Below are 19390 nucleotides of genomic sequence, written 5' to 3'. Positions count from 1 at the left end.
ATTTCAACAGTTCTGCTGACATTAATGTGTCTGAGGCAATTATACTGATAATAGTGCCTTCATTTTTTTGTGAGGATTAAAGAATTAAAATTCCAGACTATTTAGGTTGAGCTTATTGTTGCAGCCATTTAATTCCAAAACTATACACGTTATGGACTACACAGCGTAATTGTCGATGTGTTGTTGCAACGTTAATGAAGGAAACGGGAGTTGTCCACTGACAAGAAAGAAACGTCTGTCCTGGATTATAGCAATGAATGTTTGCATGCTTAAGGTCAATACAATGTATTCGTAACTGTATATGTAATGGATCTACTAATATGATTAGACAAAAAGGTTTTTAAAAATAAAACTGTCTTTGTATATTGGTGGTTCATGTTTGTAAGGGGTAGTTCTGATAATTCTACGGCCTTAACAGGTGGAATGTGTCGTGTTTTCTATTGAAGAAAGGTTTCAAGATAGGGTTACCAAGATGTCTATTTGAAACTAATAGCGTAAACAGATTGTGAGGCCTTGAGGTTTTTTTTTAAAGTCGGAACATTAGAAGCAGCCTGAATTGTTGGGATCCAACTCCCCAAGAGACAGAATTTTCAGTTTTAGGTATATTCAGTCATTGTTGCTGGAGCCCTGAATCTGCATTTCAAAGCTGTAGTACATTTCTCCTTGCTGCTCTCTTTCCCAGCGATTTCTCTTAATGTTTCCTTTTCAGTGTAGACTGGAGAAGAGCATGCCCTGCAATCTATTTTTCTGGATTTGTCTTTACGACGGGTGTGCTCAAGAAACGTTCCTATATTGAACAGTTTCAGTTCGGCAGTTAAATAATGTATAACTCTGTTAGGTTTTCCCAACATTTTACGTTATCCCAATTCCATCTTTCTTTTATTGTATTTCAAATATAGCGCACGAATAAAGCGTGTTTTCATTCAAGACAGGCAGTTTGCTTCCATAGTGCAATGGCTGCAACTTGCCTTTAAAATGAGAACAGATCAGCGTACAGGCCATCTTCTTCGTATATTTTGAAGGGTTAGTAACAAATGGCAGTGTGACTCGAAAAATGTAAATTAGCGCCTTGGAGAAGTGGAACATGGACTTTGAGAGGAACGCAAAGGAATAGCTGAGAAGAGTGATCTCATGAATGTGAAAGTCATAGCGTCCATGTAGAGGAACTGTATCATTTACAGAACCACAACAACGAGCACCCGAGCTACAAATCTTCGCACAAACTTTGTACAGAAATTCTATTTAGTGTTCCAACTTTATACGATCCATTGCGGGATAGTGCATTCCTCTCGCTGATTTTGAGTGGTACAGCACAATGATATCAGCGGTTCAAAAAGGCAGCAGACCAGTACATTCTCAAAGTCAAATATGGACGGGCAATAAAAGCTAGTTCAACCAGTGCAGCCCACGAAACATTAAAAAATGAACGTTATTTCATATTTCCTGAAAGAGATATGAACCAGTTGAGTTTATCTGAAATCTAAAATGTCTCCTCTGTGTTTATCCTTGGTTTCAGATCCAGACACAACATCAAAAAATTCGCCTGAGGAACAATCAACTGGAGAATCTCTTCAGCAAGCGGCACTTATGACCACAGGAACTGCAAACTCAGGTATAAGTTAAACTAGGCTCATTTATTAAATGCAATAACTGTGAGTACTGGCAAACAGTCAAGAGGTAGGTGTGGTAGTGACTTTCTGAAATGGTTCTTCATTGATTGAACTGGAATTATTGAGTCATGAATTCTTGATGCAATTGTGACATTACTGTCACTTTAAAAAGTTTATATTATTTTGGGCTATTTCGACAACAGATTGCAATTGCTGAGGTGCTGAAGAGTCAGATATTGAAGTTAGTGCTAGGACACAGTCCATTGAGGTTGAGTTGATTCCTCTCCCTGATTTCCAGTGGTACAGCACAATGGCATCAGTGGTTCAACAAGGTAACTCACCACCAGATTCTCAAAGACAACTATGGGACAGGCAATGAAAGCTGGTTCATCTACCGCAGCTCAGTTCCCACAAAACCTTAAAAAATATGGAATGCTCAAACATATTTCCTGAACCAGAAATTAACCAGTTGAGCTGATCTGAAATCCAAATGATCTCTTCTCTGTTTATCCTTTGCTTCAGATCCAGACACAGCATCAACTGATTTGCCTGAGGAACAATCAACTGGAGAATCTTTTGCGCAGGCGTCACTTATGCCCACAGGAACGGCAATCTCAGGTAGAAGTCAAATTGAGTTCATTTATTAAATTCAATAACTGTGAGTAATGGCACATGGTCAAGAATCGTTAGGTGTGGTAGCTTATTATTGGGGAGAAAGTGAGGTCTTCCTGAAGAAGGGCCTGTGCCCGAAACGTCGAATCTCCTGTTCCCTGGATGCTGCCTGACCTGCTGTGCTGTTCCAGCAATAAAGTTTCAACTAGCTTATTATTGGAGCCATTTAATATCAAAATTGTACAAGTGGCAGGATGACAGAATGTGATTGCTGAATGTTTGTCGTCACTTTCATGAAAGGAGGGGGAAGTGTTAAATGATGAGATAAATAGGCTGTAATGGACTGTAGCAGTGAATGGTGTCATGTATACATTGATCGTGACGTATAGGTATCAGTCTGTGTATTGTGGTGTACTAATCAGATAAGACTAAAGCATTTTAAAAATCAAGCTATCTTTGTGTGTTAATGGTTCGTTTTTTGTGAGGGAGTGTTGTGAAAATACAATGGCTTTAAATGGTGGAATGTGTCCGGTTTTCTGTTTGAGGAGAGATTTTAAAAGAAGTACAAAGCTCTCCATTTGAGTCTATTCATGTAAACAGCTTGCACGGCTTTGGGGTTCGTTCTTGAAGTTGGAATACTAGAAGCCGCCTGAGTCGGTGGTATCAAGCTCCCCGAGAGCAATGCTTTTCAGTTTTAGTGTTTTCAGTCCAAGTTGCTGGGGTTTTGAAGCTGCGCTTCAAACATCAGTACATTTCTACTTGTTACTCTCATCCTCAGTGTTTTCTTTTGATGATTTCTTTTCCCCGTGGACTGGAGAAGTGCATATCGGACAATCTACTCTACTGTATTCCTCCTTGCAATGGGTGTGTTTATGGAATGTTGCTATATTGAACAGGTACTCCTCGACAATTAGCAAATTTTAATTATTTTAAGTTTTCCCCTTGGGTTATCCCAATTCCGTCTTTCCTTTATTGTATTTTAAGGATAGTGCATGAAGAAAGTGTGTTTGGATTCAAGACTGGTAGTTAGAATAATCGAATCCCTACATGTGGAAAGAGGACGTTCGGCCGAACCAACCACCCAAATCCATTTCTGTGCATTTCCCCCTGACTAACGCACCGAAACTCCAAAATCCCTGAACATTTTGGATACTTTAGCATGACCAATCCACCAAAGCTGTACAACTTTGGATTTTGGGAGAAAGCCAGACAACACCATCGCAGACATGGGGAGAATGTGAAATCTCCACATAGACAGTCGTCCAAGGCTGGAATCAATCCCAGGTCCTTGATGCTGTGAGGCAGCAGGACTGACCACTGAGCCACCATACCGCCCCAATCAAATTGCATCCCGAACGCAACGCCTGGCAATTGCCTTTAAAATAAGAGAAGATTAATGTCTAGGTTATCTTCACATTTTTTTAAATAGATTGGTCTGGTTATAATAAAGAGCGTGTAGTAACTAGGGACTTGAACATGTGGCACAGTTCCTCAGAGAAGTGGGACATGGACTTTGAGAGTAATTCAATGTAATAGTTGAGAAGAGCGATCACATAACGTGAGAGTCACTGTGTCCGAAATACAGGGACTGTCGTGATTTACACATGCTGAATTCGAGTGGTACAGGACAATGACATCAGCGGCTCAATAAGGCATTTCCCCACCAGATTTTCAAACACAACGAAGGGCGGTCAATGAAAGCTGGTTCAAACGGCGCAGCCCACTTCCCACGTAACATTACAAAAAGATATGGAACATTATTTAATTTTATTCTGAACCAGGTATTTAAACAGTTGAGGTAGAAACAATGACTGCAGATGCTGGAAACCAGATTCTGGATTAGTGGTGCTGGAAGAGCACAACAGTTCAGGCAGCATCCGAGGTTGAACCAGTTGAGTTGATCTGAAATCTAAAATATCTCTTCTTTCTTTATCCTTTGCTTCAGCTCCAGACTCAGCATCTGCTCATTCGCCTGAGGAACAATCAACTGGAGAATCTTTTCAGCAGGCGTCACCTGTGATCACAGGAGCTGCAATCTCAGGTATAAGTTAAATTGGGTTCATTTGTTAAACACAATATCTGTGAGTAATGGTACATGGTCAACAATCGATAGGTGTAGTAGTGACTGTCTGGAGGGTTATTTATTGATTGGGCTGGAATTATTGAGTAATGATTCCTTCATGCAAGTGTAACGATGCCTTCACTTTAAAAGCTTCTAATGTTTTGGGTTTTTTTGTGATGACAGTTTATAAAGGGTAAGGTGCAGAATTGTCTACTAAATCTGCCCCAAACCAATAATTTAACAGGTCTTCAGTTTTGCTTTACAGCAGATATAAAAATGGAAGTAGAGTGGCCAGTTATCCCAGATCAGATGTTTTAGTTTTAGTTTCGCTGTAGCAGTGAGTAACTGGTTGGGTCCCAGGCCAATAAGAGCTTCAGTATTTTTTTCCTAACTGTGACTTTGTCCAAAATCACTCTTAATGTTGAGTAGCATGTGAGAATTTATGCCTGAATTGAACATTATGCCAAGGGGTCTGTTTATTGGATATTGCACGACTAGAACAGTTAATTAGTAACGTCGACTGTTTCCATGCTTTGATTCAATTTTCCAATAATTAAGTTATTCTAAGTCCCTCTTTATTTTGTTCGTGCTTATATATTGTGTTTAGATAAATTTTGTTTTGCTTAGCATTAAGTGGTTTGTGCAGTCGCATCACATCTGGAACTTTCACTTCACGTTTCCCTTAAAAATAAGAGAAACCTATGATTGAGGCTACATTCTTAAGAGATTCAAAGGGGTTTTGGCCTAGTCTGTAAAATTTGGGAGTCCTTCAGCAGTGTGATTTCTCCACTGAGAAATTTGATTGAAAAGAAGCGGAAAATTTCACAGCACAGAGAAATGTCAGAAGGCCTGTGGCATCCTGAAATCTATGAGTCCATTGTTGGCCAACTCTCATGAGGCAAAGCCATTCAAGATGGCTCTCGATGTGCGTAATGTGTATGTCGGTGCTGAACTGTTGCAAGAACATGCCCAAAGGATATGAAGACCAATTATATATTTTTCTGACGATCAGCAGAAATGTTTCATGATTTAGAAGGAAACTGACATTTCAACATTTATGTTGCCAGTAATGTGTGTGGGACAATTCCATATTCTAGTAATAGCACCTTTTTTGAGGGGGGGGGGGGGGGGTGGGGGAGTATTTAACAATGAAACTTCCAGACTATAAGACTAAGCTTATTATTGCGGCCATTCAATTCCAAAATTGTATAAGTTGCAAGATGACAGAATGAAATTGCCAAATGGTTGTCTTGACTTACATGAAAGAAGAGTGGAACATTGGAAACCTCAATACGTTACTGGATATGGAGGAACAGAAGTGTGGAATTGTGATTGAAGGTGTGAATACTCCATACTTATACATTGGGATGTGGAAAACCACATTTGCCTGACACACTGAAGATATGGACCTCTACAGCATCAACTACTGGCATTTTGGGGAGCCCAAATCCTGGTATTCAATACCTCCAGAGCATGGTAAGAGGCTGGAGCGACTGGCAAAAGGCTTCTTCCCAGGCAGTTCTCAAGGATGTGATGCATTTCTTCGGCACAAAATGACTCTTATATCGCCTTCCATACTGAAGAAGTACAGCATTCCCATTGATAGGATTACGCAGGAGGCGGGAGAGTTCATGATCACCTTTCCTTATGGCTATCATGCTGTTTCCAACCATGGATTCAATTGTGCAGAATCTACTAACTTCGCCACGCTTCGCTGGATTGATTATGGCAAAATGGCTACCCAGTGTACTTGTAGAAAGAATATGGTGAAGATATCAATGGATGTGTTTGTGCAGTTCCTTCAGCCTGATCGCTATGAACTATGGAAAAACGGCAAAGACATTGCCACTATTGATCACAACAAACCAACCGCTCTATCAAGTCCTGAGATGGAGGACTGGCTGGAACGGAAAGCATCATTAAAGGCAAAAAGTATTAGAAGATCCTATCGGCGAAGAAAGTAGACCAGGAGGCAGAAAACTGATGACCAAAGAATACTGAGTGAACCAGCAGCTGAAGAAACTTCTGGAAAAGATGTGACAGAAGATGACACCAAAATCAAGGATGAACAAAAAAGAACAATGTAAATCACAAAACCTTTTAAAAAGGTTTGCTTAACATCAAGTAGCTTGTCCAGTCACATCAAATCTGGAATACCCACTTCACGTTTTCCTTAAAAATAAGAGAAGCTTTGGGTAGAGTCTATTTTTTTTTTAAATATTCAGAGGAGGTCTGGTCTGGTCCTTAACATTGTAAAACGTGACAGTCCTTCAGCAGTGCGATTTCTCCACTGAGTGACTTGATTGAAAAAGAGCAGAACGGTTCACAGCACAGATAAATTGCAGAAGGCCTGAGACAGCCTGAAAGCTGTAAGCCAAGTGTTGATCAGCCCTAATGATGCAAAGAAAAACAAGGTGGCTTTCAATATGATGAGTCGGTGCTGAACTGGTGCAAGATCATGACCAGATGTTAGAAAGACTAATTATGTATTTTCTGACGATTTGAATAATCATCAGCAGACATATTCCAGGATTGAGAAGGAAACTGACATTTCCACATTTATGCTGCCAGTAATGTGTCTGAGACAATTGCATGTTCTAATAATAGCACCTTTCTTTTTGGGAGGATTTAACAATGAAAATTCTAGACTGTAAGATTGAATGTATTATTACGTCCATTCAATTTCAAAATTATACAAGTAGCAGAAGACAGGATGTGAATACCAAATATTTGTCCTGACGTTCATGAAGGAAGAGGGAGATGCTAAGTGATGAGAAAAAAAGAAGTATTGTAATGGGGCTGTAGCAGCAAAAGATTGCATGCATAAACTCATTGCAATGTATGCATATCAGTCAATGTATTGTGGTGTACGTATTGGATAGAACTAAAGGAGTTTTAATTTCAAACTACCTTTGTGTCTTGATGGTCTTTTTGTGAGGGTGATTTGTAGAAATACTATGACTTTAAGAGGAGGAATGTGTCCGATTTCATTTGAGGAGAGATTTTAAAAGAGGTAGCAAGCTCTCCAGTTGAGTCTATAAATGAAAACACCTTGCGAGGCCTTGAGTTTCTTTTTAAGAATTGGAATATTAGAAGCAGCCTGACTGTGTGGCATAAAGCTCCCCTAGAGCCAGGATGTTCAGTTTTAGTGTTTTTAGTGCCAATTGGGGCCTTGAAGCTGCATTTCGAACATCAGTACATTTCTGCTCGCTACTCTCTTTCTCAGCATTTTCTTTTGATTCTGTCTTTTTCTTGTGGACTGGAGATGTGCATGGTCGAAAATCTATTTGTTTTTTCTGCAATGAGTGTGTTTATGGATGGCAACTATATTGTACAGTTGCAATGAGTGTGTTTATGGATGGCAACTATATTGTACAGTTGCTCCTAGGCAGCTAATTAAGTTATAATTCCGTTAAGTTTTCCCAACGCTTTAACATATCTCAGTTCCATCTGTCTATCATTGTATTTCAAATCTAGTGTATGCTTAAAGTGTGTTTTGATTCAAGACTGATAGTTTGACTAATCGAATTGCATCCTGAACGCAACGCCTGGCACTTGCCTTTAAAATAATAAAAGATTAGTGTCTAGGCTATCTTCTTCATATTTTTAAGTAGTTTGGTCTGATTCATAACACGAGCAAGATATTGAATTGAAAAATGTAACACAGTCCCTTGGAGAAGTGAGACATGGACTTTGGGAGTACTGCAATGTAATACCCCAGAAGAGTGATCACATAATATGAGATTCACAGTGTCTGAAATATAGGTACTGTAGTTATTTACAGATATGCAATTTAGTGCTAGGATGCATTCTATTGAGGCAGAGTGGATTCCACTCCCTGACTTCGAGTGGTACGGTACAATGATATCAAAGGTTCAACAAGGCAGCTCACCATTAGATTCTCAAACACAATGAAAGACGAGCAATGAAGCTAGTTCAACTAGTGCAGCCCACTTCCCATGAAACATTATAAAAAAGATATGGAATATTATTTCATATTTTGTGAACCAGATATTTAACCAGTTTTTTGATGAAGAGTTTTTGCCCGAAACATTGATCTTCCTGCTCCTCAGATGCTGCCTGACCTGCTATGCTTTTTCAATACCATACTCTCAACTCTAATCTCGAGCATCTGCTGTCCTCAATTTCATATTTAACCAGTTGCGTTGATCTGTCATCTGAAATGTCTTTTCTGTATTTTTCCTTTGTTTTAGATCCAAACACAGCATTAACTCATTCGCCGGAGGAACAATCAACTCGAGAATCTTTTGAGCAGTCATCGCTTATGCACACAGGAACTGCATTCTCAGGTATATGTCAAATTGAGTTCATTTTTTTAAATTCAGTAATTGAGATTAATGGTACATGATCAACAAGTAGTAGGTCTTGTACTGATTGACTAGAATGGTTGGGTATTAAGTAGCCAGAATCATTGAGTAAGGATTCCTTGAAGCACTTGAGACGGTGCTGTCACTTTAAAGAGCCTATGTAGTTTTCTTTGATCAGAGGAAACCAACATGTCAAAATTTACATGTTGCCAGTAATGTGCCTGAGATGATTGCTTTTTAGGGGGGTGGGGGGGTGGGGGTGGGAGGATGTAGGGATGAAAATTCCAGACTATTCAAATTGATCTTAATATTGCAAGCATTCAATTTGAAAATTCTACAAACGGCAGAACTTAATTGGTGATGCGTCATTTCGACTTTAATGACGGAGGTGGGAGGTGTTAAGTGACGAGAAAAACGAAGACTGTACTGGACTATAGTAGTGAATGTTTGCATGCTGAATGTCAGTGCAATGGATATGTATAAGAAGATGTATTGTGGTCTACTCATAGGGCAAGACTAAAGGTTTATAAAAATAAAACTATCTTTGTACATGGATGGTTCATTTTTTGTGAGGTGGAGTGTGGCAATACTATGCCCTTAAGAGGTGCAATGAGTCCTGTTTTCTTTTGAAGAGAGACTTTAAAGCAAAGCTACGAAGCTGTCCATTTGAATCCAAAAATGTGAACAACTTGTGAGACCTTGAGGGTTTTTTTTAATGTTAGAATATTAGAAGCAGCCTGACTCAATGGGGCCAACTTTCACTAGAGCCAGAATTTTCAGTTTTTGTCTTTTCAGTCGCAGTTGTTAGAGTCTTGAATCTGCATTTCAAAGCCACAATACATTTCTTCCTGAAACTTGCTTTCTCAGTGTTTTCCCTTGGTGTTTGTTTTCCTTGTGGACTGGACAGCTGCATGTCCGTCTGTTTATTTTTCTGAATTTCTCTTAACAGCGGGTTGGTTATGAAATGTAACTATGTTGAATATTTACTGTTTGACAGTTAAATAATCTATAATTCTGGTAAGTTTTCCAGTTGTTTTAAGTTATCCCTGTAACGTCATCGGTTATTGTATTTTAAATACAGTGTATGAATAAAGTGCGTCTTGTATTTTAACCAATCGAATTACATATGTGGAATGCAACGCCTGGCATTTGCCTTGAAATAAGGAAAGATGAAGTTCTAGGTTATTTTCTTCATATTTTGAGGGTATTAGCTTTGATTTAAAACAAAAGAGTGTTGTTAGAGAAGTGTTCTGAGAAAGAGTGTTCTTAGAGAAGTGGGACATGGCTTTTGAGAGGAATGCAACGAAACAGCAGAGAAGAATGATCCCATGAATGTGAGAGTCACAGTGTCCTAAGTAAAGGGGCTGTAAGTGATTTAGAGATGCTCAATTTAGTGCTGGGATTCAGTCTCTTTGGGGCATTGTTGATTCTTCTCCCTGATTTGAAGTGGTACAGCACAATGACGTCAGCGGTTCAACAAGGCAGCTCACCATCAGACAACTATGGGACGGGCAATGAAAGCTGGTCTAACTAGCGCCGCCCAATTCCCACGAAACCTTAAAAAAAGATATAGTATTTTATAACATATTTTCTGAACCAGGTATTAACCAGTTCAGTTGATCTGAAAACTAGAATGTCTCATCTCTGTTTATCCTTTGCTTCAGATCCAAACACAGCATCAACTCATTCGCCTGAGGAACATTCAACTGTAGAATCTTCTCCGCAGTCGTCACCTATGACCACAGGAACAGCAATCTCAGGTATAAGTCAAATTGGATTCATTTATTAAATACAATAACTGTGAGTAATGGCACAAGGCCAACAATTGGTAAGTACGGTAGGGCCTGTCTGAAATGGTTCGTTATTGAAGGAGCTGAAGTTATTGAGTAATGATTCCTTGATGTAATTGTGACGATGCTGTCAGTTTTGTTCTTTTTTATGAGAGATTGCAAAGTTTGAGATACCGCAGTGTCTATTGAATCAACCCTAAGTTATGTCCCAGACCAATAGTGGATTCAGTAAATAATTCCTAACTGTGACATTATCTGAATTCACTCTTAATGTTAACGTAAGAATCTGTGCCTGAATTTAACATTTTGCCAAGAGGTCTGTTTATGGGATGTTGTGAGACTAGAACAGTGAATGAGTAATGAAGACTGTTTCCACGGTGCGATTCAGTTTTCCAATAGATTAGTTATTCTAAATACATCTTTCCTTTGTTTGCATTTCAACTGTTATCATTAAATAAATTGCGTTTTGCTTCGCATCCACTGATTTGTCCAGTTGCATCACTGACAACCCACTTCACGTTTCCCTTTAAAGTCGGAAAAGGTTATGGTTGAGGCTACCTTAACTATTCAGAGGGCGTCTGGTCCTTAACACAGTAAAATGCGAAAGTGATTTGCAGTGTGATTTCCCACTGAGTGACTTGTTTGAATGGGTGCAGAAACTTTCACAGCTTCGAGAAATGTCAGAAGGCATTGGACAGCCTAAAAGCTGTAAGCCGAGTCTTAGCCAGCCCTAATGAGGCAAAGCCATTTAAGTTGCATGTCGACGCGAGTAACTTGGGAGTCGGTGCTGCAAGAACACGATCATCGGATAGAAAGACCAATTGTGGATTTTTTGCGACGTTTGAATACTCATCAGCAGAAATATTTCAGGATTGCGAAGGAAACTAACATTTGAATATTAATGTTGCCAGTACTGATTCTCTGACAATTGCATGAACTTGTCATAGGGACTAATTTTTTTGTGTGTGGAGAAATTAAAGATAAAAAATACAGACTATTTAGATTGACTTTTTTTATTACATCCATTCAATTTGTAATTTATACACGTGACCGGACGACAGAATGCAGTGGCTGAAGCGTTGGTGCTACTTCAATGAATGAAATGGCAGCATTCAGTGAAAGGAGAAATAAACACTGTAATGGACTGTTGTACTGTTTGTCACACAATGTATATGCATTACAGACTATTAATAGAGTAAGGGTAAGGATTTTAAAAATGAATCTATCTTTTGTATATTGTTGGTTCAATTTGTAATGGAGGGATGTGTCTATGACTTTAAGAGACACAATTTGTCATGTTTTCTATTTCAGACAGGTTTTAAGATATAGGAGTCAAGTTGTGTATTTGAAGCCAATAAAATAAACAGCTTGTGAGGCCTTGAGGGCGTTATATTAAAAGTTAGAATATTAGAAGCAGCCTGATTGGGTGGGATCAAACTCGCCTCGAGCCAGGATTTTCAGTTTTCGTTTTTTTTTTCTTAGTAGCAGTTACCGGGGTATTGTACCTGCATTTCAAAGATGCATTTCTCCTCGCTAATCGGTCTCTCAGCATTTTGTCTTTTTTTTTCCTTCTGGAGTAAACAATTGCATATCTGACAATCTATTTTACTGAATTTGACTATTTCGGGTATTTATGGACTGTTAGAGTATTGAACAGATACTGTTAGGCAGTTAAGTGACGCATAATTTGTTAAGTGTTCTGATTGTTTTAAGTTGTCCCAATTTCGTCTTTCTTTTAGTGTATTTGAAATATAGTATATGAATAAACTGTGTTTTAATTCAAGACTTGTAGTTGGACCAATCGAATTCTTTCCGAAATGCAATGTCTGGCAGTTACCTTGAAAATAAGAAAACGTTGGTAGTTAGACAATATTCTTCATATATTTTGAAGGGGTTCGGTCTGGTTCATTACTACAGAGCGTGGTAGTGGATTGCAAAATGTAACATAACCCCTTACAAATGTGGGGCATGGACGTGGGAGGCAGATTTAGAAAGGCGCAGAAGTAAGAGGGTTGTTGGCATGGGTGGTTTTAACTTCCCTAAAATTGACTGGAACCTCCTTAGTTCATATAATTTGGATGGGACCGTTTTTGTCAGGTGTGTCCAGGAAGGGTTCCTGATGCAATATGTACATAGGTCGGCTAGAGGCGAGGCCATATTGAATTTGGTACTTGGCAACGAATCATGATAAGTGTCAGAGTTATCAGTGGGAGAGCATTTTGGTGACAGTAATCACAGCTCCCAGACCTTTACTATACTCATGGAAAAGGATAGGTGCAGCTGGTGGAGGGGGGATTACAATGCTCTTCAGCAGGAACTGGGTGCGAAAATTGGGAACAAATGTACTCAGGGAATTGCACTACAGAATTGTGGAGGTTGTTTAGAAGCAGTTGCTGATAATGCAGGACAGGTTTGTTCCACTGAGGCGGGGGAGGGATGTTAGGTTGAAAAACCTTTGGGTGACAAGTTTTGTGAAACATTTCATCAAGAGGAAGAAGGAAGCTTACTGAACATTGAGGAGGCAAAGATCAGACTTTAGAGTGTTACGAGGTAGCCAGGAAGGAACTGACGAATGGACTGAGGAGAGCTAGAGGGGACATAAAAAAACTTTAGTGTGTAGGATTAAGGAAAACCCAAGGCGTTCTCCATGTATGTGAGGAGAAAGAGAATGGCCAGAGTGAGAGTAGGGCTGATCAGCGATAACGGAGGGAACAGAGGAAGTATTGGAAATCCTTAATGTATACTTTGCTTCCGTATTCACAACTGAGAGCAAACTTGATATTTCTGATGATTATGTGAAATAGACTGATCGCCTGGAACAGGTTGATCTTAGGAAGGAAGATGCACTGAAATCTTTGATGAACACAGGTATTCGTAAATCCCCTGGGGCACATGGGGTATACTTCAGGTTATTGTAGGAAATGAGGGAAGAGATTGTAGAGCCTTTGGTGATAGTCTTTGCATCATTATTGTCCACTGGAGTATTACCAGGTGATTGGAGGGTGGCAAAAATTATTCCCTTGTTCAAGAAAGGCAATAGGGATAACCCAGGGAATTACAGACCAATCAGTCTTATGTCAGGAGTGGGCAAAATATTGGAGAGGATTCTGAGACACAAGATTTATAATTACTTGGAAAAGCATAATTTGATTACAGATAGTCTACATGGCCTCGTGAGGGCAGTTCATACCGCACAAACTTTATTGAATATTTTCAGGATGTGACAAAACACATTGATGAAGGTAGAGCAGTGGATGTGGTGTATATAGAGTTCAGTGTTGAAAAATGTGGTGCTGGAAAAACACAGCAGGCCAGGCAGCATCCGAGGAGCAGGAGAATTGACGTTTTGGGCATAAGCCCTTCTTCAGGAATGAGACTAGAGTGCCAAGCGGGCTGAGATAAAGGGTAGGGGGTGGGAATTTGGGGGAGGGGAACTGGGAATATGATAGGTGGGAGGAGGTGAGGGTGAGGGTGATAGGCGGAGAGTGGATGGGACAGAGAGGTCGGGAAGAAGATTGCAGGTCAAGTGGGCAGTGATGAATCCGGGGGTTGGGACTGAGATAAGGTGGGGGAGGGGAAATGAGGAAGCTGGAGAAATCTACATTCAATGTAGACATATGGAGTTTAGCAAGGCACGTAACAAGGTTCCACATGATAGGCTTATTCAGAAAGCAAGGAGGTATCGGATACACGGAAGTCTGCCAACATGCCACACAACAGGCTAGTCCATAGAAGACAGAGGGTGATGGTAGATGGAAAGTATTCTGCCTGGAGCACAGTGAATAATGATGTTCTGCAGGGATATGTTCTGGACTTCTGCTCATCGTGACTTGTAGAAATGACTTGGATTCAGACCAACCCAAAAAGAGGAATTAACAAGGCAAAAAGGGGTCATGAAATATATTTAGCAAACAGGATTAACGAAGATCCCAAAGCTTGTTATTTGTATATATGGAGCAAGAAGGTAACCAGGAAAAGCATCGGCACACTCAAAGACAAAGGAAGAAAGTTATTTGCGGTTTTGGAGAAAATGGGTGAGATTCCTAATGAATAGTTTGCAATGGTATTCACCGAGGAGAGGGACATGATGGATGATGAGATTTGGGATATATATTTCATTACTCTATGTCAAGTCTGCATAAGGAGGGAGGAAGTGTTGGATATTCGAAAAGGCATTAAGGTGGACAATCCCCAGGTCTAGATTGAATCTATCGCATGTTCCTGAGGAAAGTGAGAGAGGAAATGGCTGGGGCCTTAAAATATATGCTCGCAGCATCCTTGAACATGGGTGAGGTTCCTGAGGGCTGGAGAATTGTCAATGTTGTGCAATTGTTTATGAAGGTTTGCAGAGATAAACCAAGCAATTATTGACAAGTGAGCCTGATGTTAGTGGCAGGGAAGCTGCTAGAGAAGATACTGAGGGATAGGATCTATTTATATTTGGAAGAAAATGGACTTATCCGTGATAGGCACCATGGTTTTGTGCAGGGAAGATCGTGTCTTACCAACTTATTAGAATTATTTCAGGAAGTGTGGAAGTTAATTGATGAGGGAAGGGCTGTCATATACATGGGCTTCGGTGAGTGTTTGATTGGGCTCCCATGGTAGACAGACGGAGAACATGAAGTCACATGGGATCCAGGGTGTACTAGTTAGAACTGGCTGGGCAAAAGGAGACTGAAAGTAGTAGTGGAATGGAGTTTCTCAAAATGGAGAGGAGTGACCAGTAGTGTTCCACGGCGATTTATGTTGGGACCACTGCTGTTCATGATCTCCATAAGTCATCTGGAAAAAGTTATAATGTACAGATGACAGTAAGATTGGTGGAGTAGCAGATAGTGGAGGGGAATGTCAGAGAATGCTGCAGAATATAGATAGATTGGACAGTTGGGCAGAGAAATAGCAGATCGAGTTCAATCCTGAAAATGCGACATAATGCATTTTGGACGATCCCATTAAAAAATAAACCACAATATACTGAAACTGGAAAATCCCTGGGGAAAACTGATGTACAGAAATATCTGTGTGTTCAGGTCAATTGTACCCTGAAGATGGCAACGCAGGTCAATAGAGTGGCCAAGAAGGCATATGGCATGCTTTCATTCATTGGACAGGATATTGAGTACAAGAGTTGGTAGGTCATATTGCAGTTGTATGGGATTTTGGTTAGGCCACTTTTGGAACACTGTGTGCAGTTTCGGTCGCCATATTGCCAAAAGGATGTGGATGCTTTGGAGATGGTGCAGAGGAGGTTCGGCAGGATGTTGCCCGTTTTGGAGGGCGCTAGCTACGATGAGTGATTGTGTAGATTAGGATTATTTTCATTAGAAAGACGTAGGTTGATGTGGGGGTACACCTAAATTGAGGTCTACAAAATCATGGGAGTTATAGATAGACTGGATAGCAAGAAGCTTTTTCCTCGAATGGTGGAATCAATTCAAGGTAAGATAGGAAACGTTTAATGAAGATATGCGTGCAAAGTTCTTTAGACAGAGGGTCCTGGGTGCCTGGAATGTATTGTCAGTGGAGGTGATAGAGGTGAGCATAATAGCATCATTTCAGATGTATCTAGACAGATACATGTATGGGCAGGGAGCAGAAGGATACAGACCCGTAGAAAAAAGGTGACAGGTTTAGATGGAGGATCTGAATTGGGCCAGGCTTGGAGGCCTGAAGGGCCTGTTCTTGGGCTGTAATTTTCTTTGTTCTTTGTTCTTTTGTCTTTGAGTGGTTCATGTGTGGAAAGCATTGCCAGTGGTCAGAGTGGAATCAGATACATTAGGGATATTTAAGTGACTTTTGTACAGGCATAAGAGAAGGATAAAAGGGCTTATCGAGGGCCAAAGGACATGCACTGTGCAGTATTCAGGGTTAGGATACAGTCCGTTGAGGCAGAATGGATTTCTCTTCCTGATCTCGAGTGGAACAGCACAATGACATCAACGGTTCAACAAGGCAGGTCACTACCAGATTCTCAAAGTGAAGTAAGGACGGGCAATAAAAGGTGGTCCAACTTGCTTAGCCTACGTCCCACGAAAGATTACAAAAAAGATATGGAATGTTATTTCACATTTTCTCAACCAGATATTAACTAGTTCTTTTGATCTGAAGTTTAAACTATCTCTTCTGTGTTTATCCTCTGCATCAAATGCAGACACAGCATTAACTTATTCGCCTGAGGAACAATCAACTAGAAAATCTTTTGAGCAGTCGTCACATTTGTCCACAGGAACTGCAATTTTAGTTAAAAGTCAAACTGGGTTCATTTATTAAATTCAACAACTGCGAGTAATGGTCTGACTAGAATGGTTAGTAATTGAAGGAGCTCAAATTATTAAGGAATTATTATTTGATGCAAATGTGGCAATGATGTCACGTTATTTTGTTTTGGGTTTTCTTTTAAAGAAAGGAGACCACTGATTTAATATTTACATGCCAGTGATGTGTCTGAGAGAATTGCATATTCTGAAATTAGCGCCCTTAATTTTTGGGAGGAGTTAAGGATGAAATTTCCAGACTACTTACATTGAGTTTACCATTGCAGCCATTCCATTTGAAAATTATACACTTGGCAGAACGTCAGAACGTAACTGCCGTTGCATTGTCACATCGTTAATGAACGAGGAGGGAAGTGTTAAGTGATGAGAAAAATACGTTGGTATTTGAACATTAAACTAATAATTGGTATGAGTGAATGCTTATTGTTAATTCATTGTATATGTTTCGGTATTTATTTTGTGGTGCACTAAAAGGATAAGACTAAATGTTTTTTAAAAATAAAGCTATCTTCATATTTTGATAGTTTAATTTTTGTGAGGGGGTTGTGGCGATAGAATGACTTTAAGCGTTGCCATGTGTCCTATTTTCTTTTGTACAGAGATTTTAAGATATATTTTATCTATTTGAATCCAATTGCATAAATATCTTGTGAGGCCTGAAGATTTTTTTAAGTTGTAATATTAGTATACTTTCATCTATATCCAGATGTAATAGTGGCTGAAAAACCTGAACTGAAGGGAATTTATATTAGGCAGGAAATGGTGTTGGAGAGACTGTTAGGTCTGACGGCTGATAAGTCCCCGGGACCTGATGGTCTGCATCCCAGGGTACTGAAGGAGGTGGCTCTAGAAATCGTGGATGCATGTGTGATCATTTTCCAATGTTCTATAGATTAAGGATCAGTTCCTGCGGATTGGAGGTTGGCTAATGTTGTCCCACTTTTTAAGAAAGGAGGGAGAGAGAAAACAGAGAATTATAGACCAGTTAATCCTGACCTCAGTAGTGGGAAAATGCTGGAGTTAATTATAAAGGACGAAATTATGACACATCTGGATCGCAGTAACAGGATAGGTCAGAGTCAGCATGGATTTATGAAGGGGAAATCATGCTTGACTAATCTTCTGGAATTTTTTGAGGATGTAATTCTGAAGATGGACAAGGGAGATCCAGTGGAAGTAGTATACCTAGACTTTCAGAAAGCCTTTGATAAAGTCCCACAGAGGAGGTTAGTGAGCAAAATTAAGGCACATGGTATTTGGGGCAAAATACTGACATGGATCGAAAATTGGTTGGCTGACAGGAAACAAAGAGTAGTGATAAATGGCTCCCTTTCGGAATGGCAGGCGGTGACCAGTGGTGTGCCGCAGGGATCAGTGTTGGGACCGCAGCTTTTTACAATGTACACTAATGATATAGATGAAAATATTAAAAGTAATATCAGCAAATTTGCTGATGACACAAAGCTGGGTGGCAGGGTGAAATGTGAGGATAATGTCAGGAGAATGAAAGGTGACCTGGACAGGCTAGGTGAGTGGACGGTTGCAAGGCAGATGCAGTTTAATGTGAATAAATGTGTGGTTATCCACTATGGTGGCAAGAACAGGAAGGCAGATTACTACCTAAATGGAGTCAACTTGGGAAAATGGCAGCACAACGAGATCTAGGTGTTCTTGTACATCAGTCAATCAAAGCAAGCAAGCAGGTACAGCAGGCAGTGAAGAAAGCTATTAGCATGCTGGTCTTCATAACAAGAAGAATTGAGTATAGAAGCAAAAAGGCTCTTCTGCAGCTGTACAGGGCCCTGGTGAGACAGCACCTGGAATATTGTGCGCCGTTTTGGTCTCCACATTTGATTAAAGACTTTCTAGCTATTGAGGGAGTGCAGCGTAGGTTCACAAGGTCGATTCCCAGAATGACGGGACTATCTTACGCTGGAAGATTGGCGTCACTAGGCTTGTATACGCTGAGTTTAGAAGGCTGAGAGGGGATCTGATTGAGATGCATAAGTTTATTAAAGGATTGGACACTATATCGGCAGGAAGCATGTTTCTGCTGATGGGGGAGTCCCGAACCAGAGGACACAGTTTAAAAATAAGGGGTAGGCCACTTAGAACAGAGTTGAGGAGAAACTTCTTCACCCAGAGAGTGGTGGGTGTATGGGATGCTCTGCCCCAGAAGGCTGTGGAGGCGAAGTCTCTGGATACGTTCAAGAAAGAGTTGGATAGAGCTCTTAAGGATAGTGGAATCAAGGGTTATGGGGATAAGGCAGGAACAGGATACTGATTGAAGATGATCAGCTATGATCATAATGAATGGTGGTGCTGGCTCGAAGGGCAGAATGGCCTACTCCTGCACCTATTGTCAAAAAAAATTAGAAACAGCCTAACTGGGTGGGATCAAGCTCCCCTAGAGCTAAGGTTTTTAGTTTTAGTTTTTTTTTTCAGGAACGGTTGCTGGGGTCTTGAAGGTGCATTTCAAAGCTGCAATACTTTTTTCCTTGCTACTTTTTTTCTCAGCGTTTTCTCTTGGTTTTTTTCTTGGGTACTGGAGAAGTGCATGTCTGATATTTTCTTTTACTGACTTTGTCTTTACAATGGCTGTGCTTATGGACTGTAACTTTCTTGAGTTGATAGAATTGTTTGATAGAATTGATAATCCTGTGAAGTTTTTCATCGTTTTAAGTTATACCAATTCCTTCTTTCTTTTATT

The 19390-nt window shown here is 40.1% G+C and overlaps 1 protein-coding gene and 1 pseudogene across 7 annotated transcripts in view; both read left to right on the top strand.

Moving 5' to 3' along the window:
- LOC122552141 (uncharacterized) overlaps nt 1–19390 on the top strand; it is a 122541-nt gene that overhangs the window by 93541 nt on the left and 9610 nt on the right. For 6 of the 7 annotated variants that reach the window (XM_087985057.1, XM_087985055.1, XM_087985059.1 and 3 more), the window contains 5 exons: nt 1517–1612; nt 2133–2228; nt 4168–4263; nt 8499–8594; nt 10277–10372. In XM_087985057.1, the coding sequence (XP_087841183.1) occupies nt 1517–1612; nt 2133–2228; nt 4168–4263; nt 8499–8594; nt 10277–10372 (480 nt within the window). The remainder of the gene's footprint in view (nt 1–1516; nt 1613–2132; nt 2229–4167; nt 4264–8498; nt 8595–10276; nt 10373–19390) is intronic. The other variant, XM_087985060.1, reaches the window with a different exon arrangement.
- LOC122552395 (lysine-specific demethylase 4B-like) lies at nt 5526–6248 on the top strand (annotated as a pseudogene).

This window comes from Chiloscyllium plagiosum, unplaced genomic scaffold (assembly GCF_037043375.1).
Source record: "Chiloscyllium plagiosum isolate Xiang-an unplaced genomic scaffold, Cpla_swu_hap1 HiC_scaffold_50, whole genome shotgun sequence".
NCBI lineage: Eukaryota > Metazoa > Chordata > Chondrichthyes > Orectolobiformes > Hemiscylliidae > Chiloscyllium > Chiloscyllium plagiosum.
Note: the sequence above shows the minus strand (reverse complement) of the source record. Positions and strands in the feature narration are given on the sequence as shown.